Source organism: Anas acuta, chromosome 1, assembly GCF_963932015.1.
Source record: "Anas acuta chromosome 1, bAnaAcu1.1, whole genome shotgun sequence".
Taxonomy (NCBI): Eukaryota; Metazoa; Chordata; class Aves; order Anseriformes; family Anatidae; genus Anas; species Anas acuta.
The window spans coordinates 83512182-83529020 of record NC_088979.1 but is presented as its reverse complement, the minus strand read 5'-3'; the positions used below and the strand labels follow the sequence as shown (position 1 = coordinate 83529020).

The 16839-nt window shown below is 36.9% G+C and overlaps 1 protein-coding gene across 7 annotated transcripts in view; it reads right to left on the bottom strand.

The window, feature by feature from the left end:
• Positions 1-16839, bottom strand: part of CASK (calcium/calmodulin dependent serine protein kinase) — a 213819-nt gene that overhangs the window by 121144 nt on the left and 75836 nt on the right. For all 7 annotated transcript variants that reach the window (XM_068685966.1, XM_068685980.1, XM_068685990.1 and 4 more), the window contains exon 3: positions 5457-5562. In XM_068685966.1, the coding sequence (XP_068542067.1) occupies positions 5457-5562 (106 nt within the window). The remainder of the gene's footprint in view (positions 1-5456; positions 5563-16839) is intronic.

Here is a 16839-nt window from a genome sequence, read left to right as displayed (position 1 = left end):
ATAAAGCAGCAGAATCTAATTTCACTCCAACTTGCTATGAACTACAGGTGATTAAAGATCCAGAGGCACACAAGGTTGTTAGCAGTATCAATAGTTCCTGAGACACTGAGTCTACAGTATCATTCCTTTCTCCTGGCTTTTCTTTTAAACAAGGTGCTTATAATTAGAATGGTCTTTTATATTTCTACTTCCCACATATACATACTGGCATGCTTCATTTAATTATTTGTTTTTTTTTTTTGGAGATCCCCAAGGAGGAGCCCCCCCAGCTCTCTGGGCAGCCTGTGCCAGGGCTCCTCACCCGCACAGCACAGAAGTGCTGCCTGCTGCTCAGGGGGAGCCTCCTGAGGGGAGCTCCACACAAAGGGCTCCACTTTGTGCCTACTGTCTCTTGTCCTGGCACTGGGCACCACTGACAACGATATGGCCCCCAGATTCTATCAGTTCAGAAACTGAAAGGCACATGTCATGCAAGAGCATTAAAGTTTTGTGATACAGATGAAATGAAAATTCAAGGATGGATGCCTCAAGGCATTTTAAGGATTATCAGCATTAGGCATGTAAAAACTGAAACAAAGTAAAATAAAAAAAAATGAATTAAATTGAAGCCTATTAAACTAAACACACACACACACATATATATATATATATTTAGCATATGTGTGTAGCATAATATATATATTTAGCATATATATATAGCATAATATATATATTTAGCATATATATACACGCATGCTAGAGACAGAAGCCGAAGATGCAAAAAGTTGGTAAAGTGATCAAGTTACAGCACACAATCTGAGAGAGAATCAGCCGGTACCAGTAGAGGGCACTCATGAAACTAAAAAAACGACTTGATGATCGGTACTTAGCTCACAGGACCAGCTAAAGCAATTCTGAACAGTGACTTAACAGACATCTTCCTAGAATAGCACATCTGAATTGTTTCAGGTATCAGTAGCAACTATGTCCCTCAATTTCCCATACCTCACTTTCGAGTTTTCCATTGTTTTAGCAGAAGTGTGCCTAGGTTTCAGCCCTTTGGATAAATGTTTCTTTCCATAGCTCTGGTCTTCTATGTTTTTCTACTGTTCTACCCAAATGTAACGAGGAGTTTTTTTTTTTTTTTTTAAATCTGCAGGCAGCTAAGAGATGCATTTCAGTGCTCTTCATAAACTTGTTCCAGTTAGAGTGACAAATAACAAATCATTCACTGAGTAATACTCAATTCATATACATGTAATGTAGTATGGATGATGAGCTGAGGAGGAGTAAGTAATTTTAAATAGGTATTCTTTGACACTAATATTTTCATAGCATTGGTCCAACCTGATTACTAAGCAGCAGTAAAGAAAGAACATATGCATCCTTAAAAAAAACACTGATTTTGCTGTTGGTATTAATATAAAAAAAAATACTGTACCTTACCTGAAGTCTAATTTAATCCAGACTCCAATCTAATGTGAAAATCTCCATGTTAGTCAGTATCAGGAGGCCATACAAAACCACTTTACAGCAATACTGTGTGAATTATTTCAGGCTTATGTAAATTCTTAAAAATAAAATTTTATGATTTAACATTTTACATTGGCTTTTATGAGTTAATTTTGCTTAAAAGTGGGTCTTAAGTTTTTTATTAAAATACTGCAACTTAAAAAAAATCAATAGACTGTGATAATTAAAGTTATAATAAATGCAGAAATTTCAATGCATCAATGTTTTGAAATGCACTGAATTTTCAGTTTCTCTGACAAATTTTGGTATTTATTAGAAAGAGCCAAAATTCCATCCACGATAAAAATCCTCTGATTTTCAAGTCTTGCCTTGTCACCAGGGAAATCCTCAAAGACTGTTCTTCTATCATCAAAACTAATGAACTCTGGTTTTCTATTAACTCCTGTCCATCAAATGAATGAGAAAAAATATTAAGCAAGGTAAGATGAAAATCTGATATAGCAGGTAAGATGAAAACCTGATATAGCTTTCCTCAACCGTAAGCTATCTAAATTCTCCTATCACTTTGACTGTAATCCGTCACTACTTCAAAGGCCATCAGATATGAAAAGAGAAACAGCATACTCAGACCAGGTAACTGCTTAAACATTGTGTCCGCAAGAAACCAATCTACAACATATAGAATATATATAACAAATTGCTAATTGACAAAAAACCTCTCCCAGTACAAACTCAGTGAAAATGTGAGTTTTATGTCTTTATATCATAAAACTCACATTTGTCAATATGTCTTTAGGTCACAACATTTGTTGCTCAGGATATTTAATACTCGTTGGAATTTCATTGCCTTAAGGTATTTAAAATTACAGTTGGTCACTTTGGGCTCCTTTTTCAGTCCAGAAGGAAAACCTGCACATACAGAGATGCCTCAGATTTAGATTTTAATTTTTAAACAACTAGAGTTAGGGCAGAAAGAAAGTGTACTGTAAGCTTTCAAAGTGCATTTGAAAATATTTCATTTCATTGGGTATTTTCAATATCTGACCTGAACTTTTAATCTAGAAGCACGTGAAACTTTACTTTTCTTTGATAAACACAGAAACCTGTTTTGGTGTGAAAAATATAGAACTATTCTGATTTTGCTTTTAAAAGTTAACATCCAAGCATTGTTTTTTATCCTGGATCACATACTATGAAAGCATGAAAAAGCAAAGAGGTATGGTAAAGCCATAAAAAAGAAGAAGGACTCTATCTCAGACTGCATTTAAAAATAAAACTGTAACTGGAATCCTAACATAATAAAGAAGTGAAATAATGAAAAAGGGTTTTCACTCCACAAGATAAGAAGCTGTGCTATTTCACAGTATTGTAACAAAGCAGAATAGACAGCAGTCCTTTCTTCCTCTTCTTTTGTCTTAACACTTCAACAAAATGGCATGATTGAATATACCAACTATAATTTAAATGCTCATTTGCATACACTTATCATAAACCCAAGTAACTGTAACCATTTTAAATTACTTTTACAAAAATATGAAATTTTAAAACTCAGGCATTTTTACATGTGCTAGTTAGATGAAAATGCATAGTCGTATGTTTTTAACTGTCTATACAGCCTAACTGGTAAAGCTAAACAAGACTGATGTCCCAAGAGCCAAATCTTTCTTAGAATACACTACAAAAAGCAGGAACACTTATGTATAGTGGTGAGAGAATATTCTGCAAATAACCAGATATTAAGTATCTGAAAGTACTGAGTATCACTCACATTATCTGAGATCTTCCGTATGAAAGGGAAGTACTCAGTCCACATACTTTGATTATACTGAGGATAAACTGTATGCAACGCACTCTTAAGTCCAGAACGTGGTTTTCAGATGTTTCACGTAGAATATTTGCTTTGTTTTAGAAATACTGAAGGGAGCTGAGCTTTTGTAAAGTATTCTCATTGGTAAAAACAATGGTCATTAAAGAAACATAATAAGCAATATAATATAAAAGCCAAATACAAAACAGCATTCTATATAAAAACAGTGTTTACACCATGTACACGAACAACAAAGCAAATGTTATGTGACAGGACAGGACTGTCTAGAATAGCATACAATTAGTAGAAATATGAAAGAAAAGAAATTGCATATTTTTCCCCATTTCATAAATGAAAATTTTAGATAGCTTGAATTTGGCATCATGTTTTGTTCTATGCATGGCACAAACTTAAATGACTGCTTTAATGTCTTTTGATGCTATAAAATGCTTAATGTACTTCAGTTGATTTCATACTTGTATTAGGTAAAGGAGTGCCGGAATTTGTGTATAAATGATGTTAAAAACACAATTATTTTTTGGTGTTAAACTTCATTGCTACAGTTCATGTTCTACAGCGCTCCTGTGAATTACGACTTTTAAAAAAAGCATTTAACAAAAGCTTTCAAAATTGGGCACCGACTGTATTTTTCTCCGCAAGTAATACGATCTCTCGCTTTTAACAGATACACAATGTGTTTGCTTATTTAACTTGTTTCTTTTTGTAACTATAGATTTGGCAAAATGTTCAGGGTCACTTTAGCAGCTTCTCCATGTAGTTCATGGCTTATGAAACAGCAGTGGACCTTATGTCACATTTATGTGCAACTGATTGTACAAAGTTTTAGGTTCAGTTATTGCGTGTGGTTCATGTATTGGTTCTGAATTTTCATCACTGAGTTTCTTCTTATGGTCATAATTACACACTACCACTAACCCTGTCAAACTTGGACAATGCAAGCACATTGCAAGCACAGTCTTCTGTTAAATCACTTTATCAAGCATCAAATAGTTTAGCCTTGTATTTCCTTCTTTCACTTGGCCTTAAGTCAGGTACAGTATTTGTGTAGTAATCCTCATTGTTCGGACTTACTTTTTATGTATAGAAACATAAATTATAATAGGCCTGTCATTAAAAAATAATTATCTTTTGTCTCATGTTTCTGAGCTCCTGGCAGGGTAAAAATAAATGCAAAACCTTTTTTTCATTTCAAAATCTTGTTAATTGTCTGCCTCCCCACGGTGTGCATTATTTTGTAATAGGATAATTATAGTCCCTTGGTCCATGTTTTGTTATTTAGAAAATAAAACAAAAACAATCAGTACTGAAACAAAACATACAGAAAGGAATGCAACAATTACTTCACACAATCATATGTTTATAAACTTCCCTAAAAAAACAAATGAAAAAGGAGGACTTCAAACAACAACTTTCAGCTTTATACTACTTGTACATCACTTTTTTGCTGTTACCACCTAACTTCCTCGCTACCTCAACAATGAAACTAACACGTGAAATTTGGTTTTAATGTACATGTAAATATAACAATTTTCCCTCAAAGGAGGAATTTGGTGCTTTGAGGGCTGTCCCCTGACCTTTTTTGTTTCTCACTGTCCATGAAGAATAGCTGCACACTGCTGAGAAGTCACATTTTGTTCATCCTTTGATATGCAAACAGTAAATAGACTTTTGTTCAGGCCTCTAAAGCATCTTTCACCAAAATGCCCCTTTTCGTATGAAGTGAACAGGTATATTGATTTACAAGAATACCTAAATAAAAAGTAAAACTTTTTGGAGTATCTACTAAAGGAAACGCAGAGCTGAAGAAACAGTAGTCTGGAAAAAAATGAACAGAAGTTCACATGTGCAACAGAATGCCATCAACTAACTACCCAAAGATGATGACTATTAGCAGAGGTTTTAAACTCATGTTTTTGTGTACCGTATTAGGTACATGGCAGCCAACAACGAACAGCATATCTGACCTTAAAAGGCCACTGATAAACAAACTGAAACTAGCCCCTTAGTCAGTGTGACAGTTTTTTTGTTTGTGAGAACCTGTACATGCCTGAAATAAATATTTTCACAGAACTCAAAGCTTCTGAACTACAGAACAAGCAGGTGGAAGCAGACATACTTTAAGGACTTTATTTAGCAAATGACAACTAAGAAAGCAAAATCAAAGGGAGAAACTTACAACTCGAAAACCATATAAAGCATTCCATCTGAGCTGTATGTCTCCAACAGTTCAACAATATGAGGATGCTTCAGCATGTGACAAATACTGGCTTCCCTCTTCAGATCTGTGGAAGACAAAAAAGTAATATATTAGCTGTATATTCAAGTTGTTGAATACAAAAGAAAAACTCAAGAATACAACAATTAAAATACAATGCTTGGAAAGATGTAAGCCTTTGAAATTTCTAACATATTCTTTAATCTTTATAAATCACACTTATGAAATGATATTTAATTATTCTCCTTCAGAACCTAACTGTTAAATTACATTGAACAACTAATGTATATCTCAAAATGTAAAGACATAAAACCTAACAGGCTTTCCTGATTTGACCAAATAATAAAAGATTTTCTGGGTCATAACCTGAAGAAGTAACTGTAATACAGATTGAGAGAGAGAGAGAGAGAGAGAGAGTCACAGATCATCTAGGATGGAAAAGACTTAGACCTTTAGGACTGTCAATTCCAACTATCAACCTGTCCTACCAAGCCCCACCATTAAAACATGTCCCTTAGTGTCATGTCCACACGTCCCTTATATACCTCCAGGGATGGGGACTCCACCACTTCCTTGCACAGGCCATTCTAATGCTTGGCCTCTGTCTCTGTGAAGATATTCTACTTAACGGTCAACCCCCCTTGATGCAGCTTGAGATTATTTCCTTACATCCTATTCCTTATCAACTAAGAAAATAGACCAACAGGCTCCTCACTGCAATCTGAGGAATCTAGTATTATATGCAGACTTGTAGAGGGTACACTCAATTCCCTCATCTAGGTCACTGATAAAAATGTTAAACAGAGGTGGTCCCAGTACTGAGCCCTGGGAAACACCGTTGGTGAACAGCTGCCAACAGGATTGACCTCCAGACTATACCAAATATCCGGCATCACTGCAAAATTATCTCCAAATAGAAAAGACGGACTCTTTCACTGCACTATAGTAAGAACTATTAAAACATGGAGGTCCCTAGTCCAACTCCTCTGCTCAACACAAGGTTATCTAAAGCAGGTTGCCCAGGACAATGTCCTGTTGGGTTCTGAACTTCTCCAAGAATGGAGACTTGACAACCTGTACTGGAGTCTGATCATCCTTTCTGATGTTTGAATTTCCCACAGTTTGGTTCTTTAATATATATACATATTTTAAATCACAATATATGAAATGACACTGACATAAACTTAAACCAACATACACTAGTATGCATCCCTGTTCTAGAGAAGGAGACAAACAGTTGTGAATAAACAAGAAGCAGAAACTGCTGACATCTCTCAAAGTGTGACAGATTGTTTTTGATCAATCAACACTTTTCTTCTGAGCACAAATCAATACTTTTTATTAAAGAAAGGCAAAAAAAATGACAAACCATACAGAACTCATTTTCTTTCCTCTGTATTGAAAATATTTGCTATTTGTATCACTTAATCTTCCTTAAAACTCTTCTTTTAAGTTACTGTCAGTATTCTAAAAAATTAGCAAAATCTTGAGTGAAGCCTTGATAATTAGGATGAAAGGATACCAGTCTGTAGTCTGAAGCATATATTTTACTTTTCTGTTCTCTTTTTGTACAATTTTTCATTGCTCAAGAACCACCTACATATGTATTTCTGGGAAAATATAAATACTGCTTCTTGATTTGAGAATGCTTACCATATTCTTCTGCTACACAGTGAAAAAAAATTAAAATGTTCTATTTTCTTATGTGTCATATTACATTTCTAACATGAATTAATAACATTCAAAATTACTACAAGTCAGATGAACTTTCTTTCATGTGAGGCATTTAACAGGTTATTGAGATTAATGGTAGACTCACAATCTTTAGTCATTTATAAATTCAGAAGAATTTGTAAAATGTCTGAGCTTTAATCCAATAAAAATGTTCAGATTCACAAAGTGCAAATTTACTTCCTATAACTTTCACATTACATTTACATTATGTGCTTCCTCCCTCATCCTTGCAAACCTAACCTAAAATCAAAATGAGCAGAGTAACCCCTTCAAAACAATGATGGTGAAACAACATTTTGGGTAGTGCAAACAGAGAAGTGAAAAGATGCAAATAACTATTTTGGTGATGCAGACATAATTTAAGTAACAAAATTCACATAAAATTTGTCCTTAATACAGAGGTAAAATCCTATCACAACACAAAAACAACAGAACACCTTTCATTATTTAAAGATACCTACATACTACTGTCTTCATACAGAGGATCTACTACGGTAGTTACCATATGGTAACATTCCCTTCCATTGTGCTAAGGTATGGATTCAGCACTATATGATTACCACCCCACTCTTCTAGGCAGTACGATTCTCCTTGTCATTCACCGAAGTATGCATCCAGTCCTTCCTAAATGGCATCACAGATAAGTATACTGATAGATGTTTTAAGAGAACGGAAAACTACATGCTTCTGTAATGACTACGATCTCCAGAAAATACAGCACTTATTTTGCTTTTTATGATCTAAGGATGTTAATACTACCACACCTTGCCATGGTTATCTGATACCTATTTTCATATGGGAAGTGAAAATCCAACAGGAAACTACAGAAAGTTCTGCTTTCTTTTTGGGTAAATATTGTGTTCAAAATCATTTATTTTGGCTGCTTGCTTTATTCATTTCTTGTGATATCTATATATATTCTGCAGGAAAGAAGAACTGTGAGAAAGAAAATATCTTATGCTTCAAATTATCTTATTCCTTTGTGTAATATTGCACGAGCAAAACAACTGCTCACTGACTGAGGAAGAAAAATGTGGAAAATACAATTTCTGAACAGCAAAGCAAATGAATAGAAGTCACAGAACAAGGCTTTAGTAAGACCAAAGTGGCTTAGGGCTAAGAGCAGAACAAAGTCCTATTTTAAAAGCAGTAGGAACTTGTTTAACCGAGGACCTATTAGGGAAGAAGAAAACTTGGTGTAGAAACAGACAGATACATACCGCATTGATTCAAACAAGCCACAAGTCAAAAACCATGATGGATTCTGAGGTCCATTTGGACTCTGACCCAAATGCCAAAAGGTGTTAAGACCAGTAAGAAGGCACAGGAAAGGAGAAGAAAAGGCAGAGATGGCATATATCTCATCATTTTCACTTAAAAAACATCATCATCATCTACTCAGCCCTTTCTCAAATGCTTTACCCAGACTGAGTTAAATTTGAGCTCCACACACTCCTCAAGGGGTAATTAAAATCCTAACCACCCGCAGATACTGCTGAATAGAATAGTTCTGAATAGAACCTAAAGCCAAGCAAACTCTTGGCTGCAAGCATGGGACCAGAGATGCCCTAAGAAAAATCCCATTATTATTTTGTGAGCCATCATATTATCTGTAACTTAGCGTTCTGAATATAACATCATATAAACTATTTCCTATCTTCTGTTAAGTTTCCTAAACCTCTACTAAATATTTTGCCATATGTTGTTGTAATAAAAGTCCTGCTCATCCTAAGTCAAAACACGCCTTCTTCATAACACCCCAAAGAGATTCAGGACAGTTCAAGAACCTTGCAATGGATTAACTCAGTTTTAAGGAGCAAGAGGTGGCACGTACCATTTACTAAAGATTACGCAGCTTACATTTTGAACATCATCCTTCAACATTAAGCAAAATTTAGCCAAAAGAACATGCTCTAAGAGTCGCTGAGATTGTTAAAATGCCATTGAAGTTCATACTTCTATAACAAATAGAAAAGTTCTACAATGGAAAAGGAAATTCCCTGTGATAAACAACACAGAGAAAACACAGTTTTGTGCTTGGGCAAAGTTGCAACACTGAAAATGGAATTGCAGGAAGCTCTGAAAAGATAGCTGGTCTAAATAACGTTAAGAAATAAATATCAGTCTTTGATACAAATATGAAACACGAGCACCACTTAAAACTTATATGGGAGTTAACTATCTATATGCATCCTTGACAACTGTGGCAAACACCAAATTTCCTTTCAAATCTGATAACCAAGTTTTTAAAACATCATCTCAAACACATCGAACATATTTTGAAGGTATGCTCATGCTATCCTACAGCATGGAAGAGCTAGATGCTCTCTAGCAGCCTGAATTATAGCACTATTATAAGATCTTTGACGGTATAATCACAATCTTTCTTAGTGAGACGGAAGACATAGAAAATAATTTTTGATTTTCCCAGTTCAATCCTTTAAAATATTAGTTCTCCATCCACAGCTTGGGTACGACTGTATTTGAAAAGAAGTATCTACATTAGTAGTAAACTGTTTGCTTAAATCACTTCCATGTATTTTGCACAAAGAGAATGTGATCACATAATTTATATAGATGTCAGTACTAAGAATTAAAACGAAATCTATCTATCTATATTTCTTTGCAGCAGAGAAATGATTCCTGGATTAATCATCTAATTAACATCATTATGTTGTAATTCAAAGAAGATTTCAAATATCACCATGGCTGTAAACTGCAGATAGCAACACGACAGGTGGTAACCATTCCCAAGTTTTATTTTGGGTCAGGAACATACTTTTGAAGAACATCTCCCAGTCATTCCCACCTACCATCTTTTGGTATGCATCCCAGAGAAGCTGGTGTTTACTTCTGCTAGATCCAACTGAACTGAATGATGTGCTTCAGAAATGTGCCTGATGTGCTTCAGTCACGAACAGCAGTCAGGCTAAAGGGTCAGACTAGTCAAAGTTCAAAGTAACCCCCCTGAGGTGTATACAACGCAGACACTGGTACCTTTACACCAACTGCTTCACTCTACAAATACGTCAGTTTTGGTTTTGTGGTGGGTTAGCCTTGGCTAGAAACTGAACTCCCACCCATGCTCTTGTTCCTTGTTCTGCTGCTCAGCAAGATTCAAGGAGAAAATAGGAAGAGAAACAAGAGAACTCATGGGCTGAAACAAAGATGAGGAGGTTGCCTACCAATTACTGTTGCTGGCAAAAAAAACACCTTGATGTGACAAAATTAACTTAATTTATTGCCAATTAAAATAAATGTGTAATTATTGATTCAGGTAGTGGGAAACAAAGAAAAACATTGGAACAACACCTTTGCTCTCACTTTTGCAGGCTCATCTTTACTCTTTCACTCCAGACTCTTCTACTCCTAGTAGCACAGGGGCATGGGGGGCTATGGTCAGTCCACAGCAGTTCCCCTCTGCCACTTCTTCCTCCTCACACCTTCCTGCTGCTCTCACATGGGTTCTCCACAGGCTGCAGTCCTTCACAAAAAAAAAAAGGCTGCTCCAGCATGTATCCTCCATGGACTGCAGTTCCTTTAGGAATATCTATTTATTGCCACATGGGTCCTGCAAGGGCTACAGTGGGTATCTGCTCCTACACAGGCCCTCCACAGGCCACAGGGAGTATCCACTCTGCCATGGATCCACTCTGCCATTTGCTTCTCCCTTTTTTTTTTCCCCTCTCGCTTTCTCTCCCTCCTACATTTCCTTAGATATATTTTCACAGAAATGCCACGTATGTGGCCGATAGGCTCAGCTTTGGTCCATTGTAGAGCCATCTGTAACTGGCTGTGTCTGGCATGGAGCAGCCCCTCGTCTCTTCCCGCAGAGCCTGCCTGTGCAGCCCCCTCTCTCCCTGCCAAAAAAAAAACAAACCAAACCAAACCAACCAAACAAAGAACAAACAAACAAACAAAAAAACTTTGCCACCAGCACCTGAAAGAGGTCTGCACTGCTTTGTAGTCCAGCAAACTGCAGTAGCCACCATGCTCCTAAGGAATCCCCAGAAGATACGACTACATCCAAGCTGAGCACGCTGCTATCTACCTCTGCCTCAAGACAGCACGTAACAAGAGCATGATGCACCCTGCACCACAGCCAACTCTTGTTTTTACCAATCGTCCTGCATCCGAGGCTGCAGTTCCAAAGACAGGTGATCTTCCAGGGCAAGCTTAAAAGCTTCCCTTTCCCCATCTCTGCTTGCTTTTTCCCACCCTCCGAGAGAATTACTCTTAGGCTTTATTGTTCTAATAATATAGAAAGTAAATCATAAAAGGACTCGTCACAACCAACATACTGCAACAGGAACAAGCAGCGGGAGGTGGGAACATCTTATACTGGCATTGGCAATGAAACCCCTGTACTCCAGAACCACAGCCATGTTCCTACCCCACAGATTTTTTATTTATTTCTTCCATGACAGTCTTCCCGTTTCTCTTTACCAAAACCCCAATGCTTTTCTTTCTGGGGTACGTGGCAGCCCCCTCACTGCACAAAAACATCCGACCAATGAATGACTCCTTGCCTCAACAAGCAGTAAAAGCATACCTGCCTCCCTTCCCATGCACTTCAGGGTGGCTAAAGCTCCACAGAAGCCAAGCTGATTTAATTTAATTGCTGGCTCTCTCTCTTCATCCCATGCACATTCTTGCCCTCTGCTCCACTGTGCAGCAGTCTTGAGCTTGTCACACTACACACCAAACCACTTCAGTGTGTTAACTTGACAAAAAAACATTCTCTTTTTTTCCCCCACTGGCTCAGTGTCCTAGTGTATGAAACAATCATTCAGTGAGCAATCTCGAGTATGGAAGCTGGCATAAAAGCAAGGACAAGAATATGGAAGCAGGAGACAAACGTGACCACAAAAGCCAGCATCAGGAGCTGCTTAGGATGTTGCAAAACCCAAGTAGAGGCACAAGTACATACCTCCCACTGCATCGCCATCAAATCTTGTATTTCATAATCAATCTGTAGCTTACCAAACATGATAAAGTCTTACCAAAAAGAAACAAATGTATATAGTTCACAAATGGCCCTCGATTAAAAAAAGCCACTGGTAATCAGCAATTACAATGACAATGTGAGATAGTCAATCTTCAGTATCTTTTGTTTCAAGGCTACCGCAGAAACAGAAAGAAGCGGGAGAAAGAAAAGCAAAACGTATTGCAACTAATACTTAGCAACCAGAGTGCATTTCTAATCCCCCATATACAGAAGCCTTTGGAAATCTCCATCTCACGGAATCAAACTTTACAGACGCTCACTAAATTCTGAGTAACATCCATTTTTCTACTCTATTCTTTCTCAGTGTTTGGACATAAATGCAAACGTTGATGAACTTTTATGTGGAATTAGGTGTCTTGAGACATTTAAAAGGCAGTTCTCCTTCCCCAGTTCACACTCCATCAGCTATGAAAACATGAAAAGCGTGGAAAAAAAACCTTTCCCTCCCTCTCATGACTGCCAATACCTCCACTCCACCAGATTTATCCAGATCAATGTACCAATAGATGGTTTGTGTCCATGAAAGCAAATCCTTCTTTCTTTTACTCATTTCCTCATTTTTATTGGAATACAAATAAGCAATGCTTCATAAAGAAAATGGTGTATTTTGGATAATGAATCAACCTGAAATAATAAAAAAGTGTTTAAGAATGTATGAAAGAGTATTAACAGCTATTGCAGATAATTAAAATCATTTATTAACAAATGATTTACAGCATGTTCAGCGAGGTAGGAGGACAGAGGAAGAAGAGAGGAAATGATGAAAAATGAAACTAAGGCTTCCTGGATTAATTTTTTTTTTATTTTTTTATTTTTAATAATTATTTTTTCCTTCTTCTTAAGTCCACAGTCTATTTCAAAACACTGCTAGTAGTTTTCCTGGCAGCAAAGCAGCAGTTTCAGAAGTGTGGCAAAACCCAAGCAGGATCATGACATCAGAAATAGTTTCATAAACCCAGTAAATTAATTCAAAAAGGAGTATGGAGAGGTGTCTCTGTCACAACTTTGGACACGCACACAGAAATGGAGGTGCTTGCTGAAGATGTTCAGAAACCTCTGCAGTAAAGTCTATAACACTTTCTCCTATCTTTGATCTGTTTTCAATATTTTATGAAAGGAAATTGAAAACAGTCATTGACTCTCAAGATGCGATCAATCACATAATGAAAGCGTGTTCACTACCGATAACTGTATTATATTAAATCCCATGTTCCCACCTGCTATGCAGCACTGCATAACAGCCTGATACACAACACCTTTTAAATTACCGTAGGCCACATTGTTACATTACAAACCACCGTTTTAAACACTTTGCAATACAATGAATTTTTTAACAGAGGTAAGTGAAAGGGTGTGCAGCTGCTGGTCTGTCAGAATATGCTGTGAAACTTCTTTTTAAAATAGGAAAAAAAAAGACAGTTAAACACAAAGTGTGTATTTGGTAAAAGAATGCTACATGCTGGTCGGAGCACTGAAATGGCAAAATGCTCTGCTGTAAAGTCACAATAGCCTTCTTTATTGAAAAGACTAGAAGGTCATAATTTCATAAAATTACACATACTGTTTTTCCTTCTAATAAAAGTGAGCTGACAAACGCTTTAGTCTAGCAGCCCCATTAAAAGCAACAATTGTTCCCTCCTCTGTCATCTCAGTCTCCCCTCCTGCAGCATCTCTCACCTTCATGCTAGTGAAGCTGCTTGTGCAACTGCACAATAAACAGGATTGTGGAATCAGTCCCCACTGCAAATAAACTTCTCCCCTTCCCCTCAGAGCAATTTTTGAGCAATTTTTCAGCCAGACTAATTCTGCATGCACACATATAAGAACAATATGTCTTGACAGCACTGCAGCAGAAACAAATGGCTACGTTACAGCAGTATTGCCCATCTCAGGGGCACAGATGGATTAAAATGTTTGGACAGTATGTCAAATCACAGGTTTTTATTAATTTGCTCCTCCCAAAGACTAAAGAAATAAGAAAACTAAGAACACTAAATTTCACAGTATTATCAGGACATGTTAACATGCAGCAGCTTTATACATTTGTACCCTTAACTGAAATTAAAATTCACACTGAAAAATGAATTTATAAATCAAGTGCTTTTTCTCTTTCCTCCCTGTAATTTGTGAAGTTTATGCAACTCGAAGTCGACATGTCTACCTACAGGTTTCTCACTAGGTGGCAACACAGTTCATACTTTGATCCGCTATGTAGTCAGTAACTGAATACAAAAGGTACCTGCATTTATTTGGCTGTCGAGAGCTTTATGTTTGGGTAGTTTTATACTTATTGATCTGTTTAATGACGATGGTAAGAATTCAGACCTAGGAACACAAACAAATACATGCCACCTTAAAATAATTAAGGTGCACCCAGGGCTAATAAACACCCTTTTATCAAGACTCTGTAGCAGAACCTTCTCTCCCACATGCTTAATGAGTCACTCCAAGCTTATGACTACACCAGTCGTCTGTTGTGCTGCACACATCGATAACTGGGTTACACAACTATAATAAATTTAAACACAGTCTGCTGTTGGAAGCCAGAAGTTTCTTCTTTAATCCACGAAACTGTAACAGAGTGGTATACTTATTGCTTTGAAGTCCAGCAAAATGCTCTAGAAGTCTCATAACTTGCAAGTAGTTCTGCTCTCACCCCCAGGGATTTATTTATTTATTTATTTTTGCTTCAGGGTGTGCATGTTGGTGCATTTAAGTCTTCTCTTTAGCCTTTGCCCAGGGCAATACAGGTAACGCATATCTGAAGCTGAGCTAAAAGCACCATTATCAAACAAATTCTGAGTGGCAGAAAAATTCAACACCAGACTTTGACATCTCTTTAATATTTTGGCCAATACTCATTTAGGCAGTTCAGGTTAGCTAAACGCTAGACTTTGCAGTCCTTTAAGGGAGTTTTTAGTAGGAAGTGTAACATTTATATCAAGTGCCCTCAAAGGCAATAGTACATTACCAAGAAAAGAATGTAAAGAATGTTGCTTCATAGAATCACAGAATCATTAAGGTTGGAAAAGCCCTCCAAGATCATCTGGTCCAACCATCCCCCTACCGCCAATGTCAACCACTAAACCATGTCCCTAAGCACCACGTCCAGCCTCTCCTTGAACACCCTCATATACTTGAACCAGAAAAAAGAAAAATTACTTCTGTTGCTTATGATCCTACTATTTGTACTTTTCCTTTTGCTTGTAATGATTTTTCTTCTCTAGCTTAGTTTTTACCTGAACACAATGACAGGGAAATTTACTTTCTGATATCAACAAAGAATCTCAATTTTACAGGAAGAAGTCTGGAATCTGAAAGACACAAAGGAAATCTATTCTTAACATATCGAGCTAGTCTAGACAAGCTGTTCCCAACTCCTACTCTAGGAAGGGTTAAAGAAGCCATTAGACTGCAGTTATCGAACATTAGCAGCCAGAAACAGAGTGCCCAAAGTCACCCAGAAGACAGAATTGACTGTTCAGCCTGCTTCTTATACAGCCAAAAGTTACGTGCTTGTTTGTTTGGATCAAAGTTTCTTTGGTCTAGAACCCCTGGGCTCTATATAGGCAACACAAACCAGTTGCTCACTAATACTAGAAATGGACTAGCGTATTTTGCCCATACCATTAAGTCCAGAGAAGCCAGGCAAAACCAGAATTGAAAATATCAATCTACTCTGATGAAATCAACTCTACAATGTCAGGTAGCTCAGTTAATGACAACATTTTAGCTGTAGCACAGCGTGCAGGACAAGTTACTTTGCTGTTTTTCTCAGGCAATTTAGTGGAAATTGCAATATATGCTGCTGTACTGAGACAGCCTGAGTACCAAAAGCTTTCTCCACAGCACATTGAACTCTATGATGAACAGCATCTACAATGCACCAAGGAGATGCATGCTGAGTAATAGATGACTATCTGGTAATTTTTAAGGATCATACCAATTCTCTCTAACTAGAAAGTCCTGTAGAGAGAGTGCTATCTGAACCCCGAAGAACAAATGCCTTGTATTTGAGCAAAAAACAAGAACAAAATTTGTATTCTGGCTCAGTGACAGAACAATGTAAGAAACTAGGAAACTCTTTCCAAGCAGCAGTAATACACGATCAGAGAAAGCAATCAGTTTTGTTTTCTTCCTTTTCTACATGTGCTTCCATTTGCAGTTATTACCAAAAGTCACAGACAATTTTTTTTCTTTTCTTTGTTAACTGACACATTATAAAACAAGTCATGTCAAACAGGTGTGCACATCAGCAATAAAAAACCACTACAGAATGTATTCTTAACCAGCACTTACAGGATTTTGTGCTATGAACTAGCATGAAAATTTTCAAATAGACTTGTTGTTACTTCCACACATTTATAAAATACTTTAAAGTACTTTCTATTAAGTTTGTAGTGCTTTTTCTCTTTTCCCCCATTTTCCCTTTTCCTTTTGTGCAGTCGCAATACTCCTTTCAAGCCTCTGAAATCAGTGCCCTTCAATCTCATCCCTTCTTTTCATTCCACAGTAATCAAATGTTAGTGATTAAACCAGCGCTGCTGAGCTCAAACTTGTTCCTAACCACATTCAAGTCACAGCTCTAAGAATGAGGTTTTA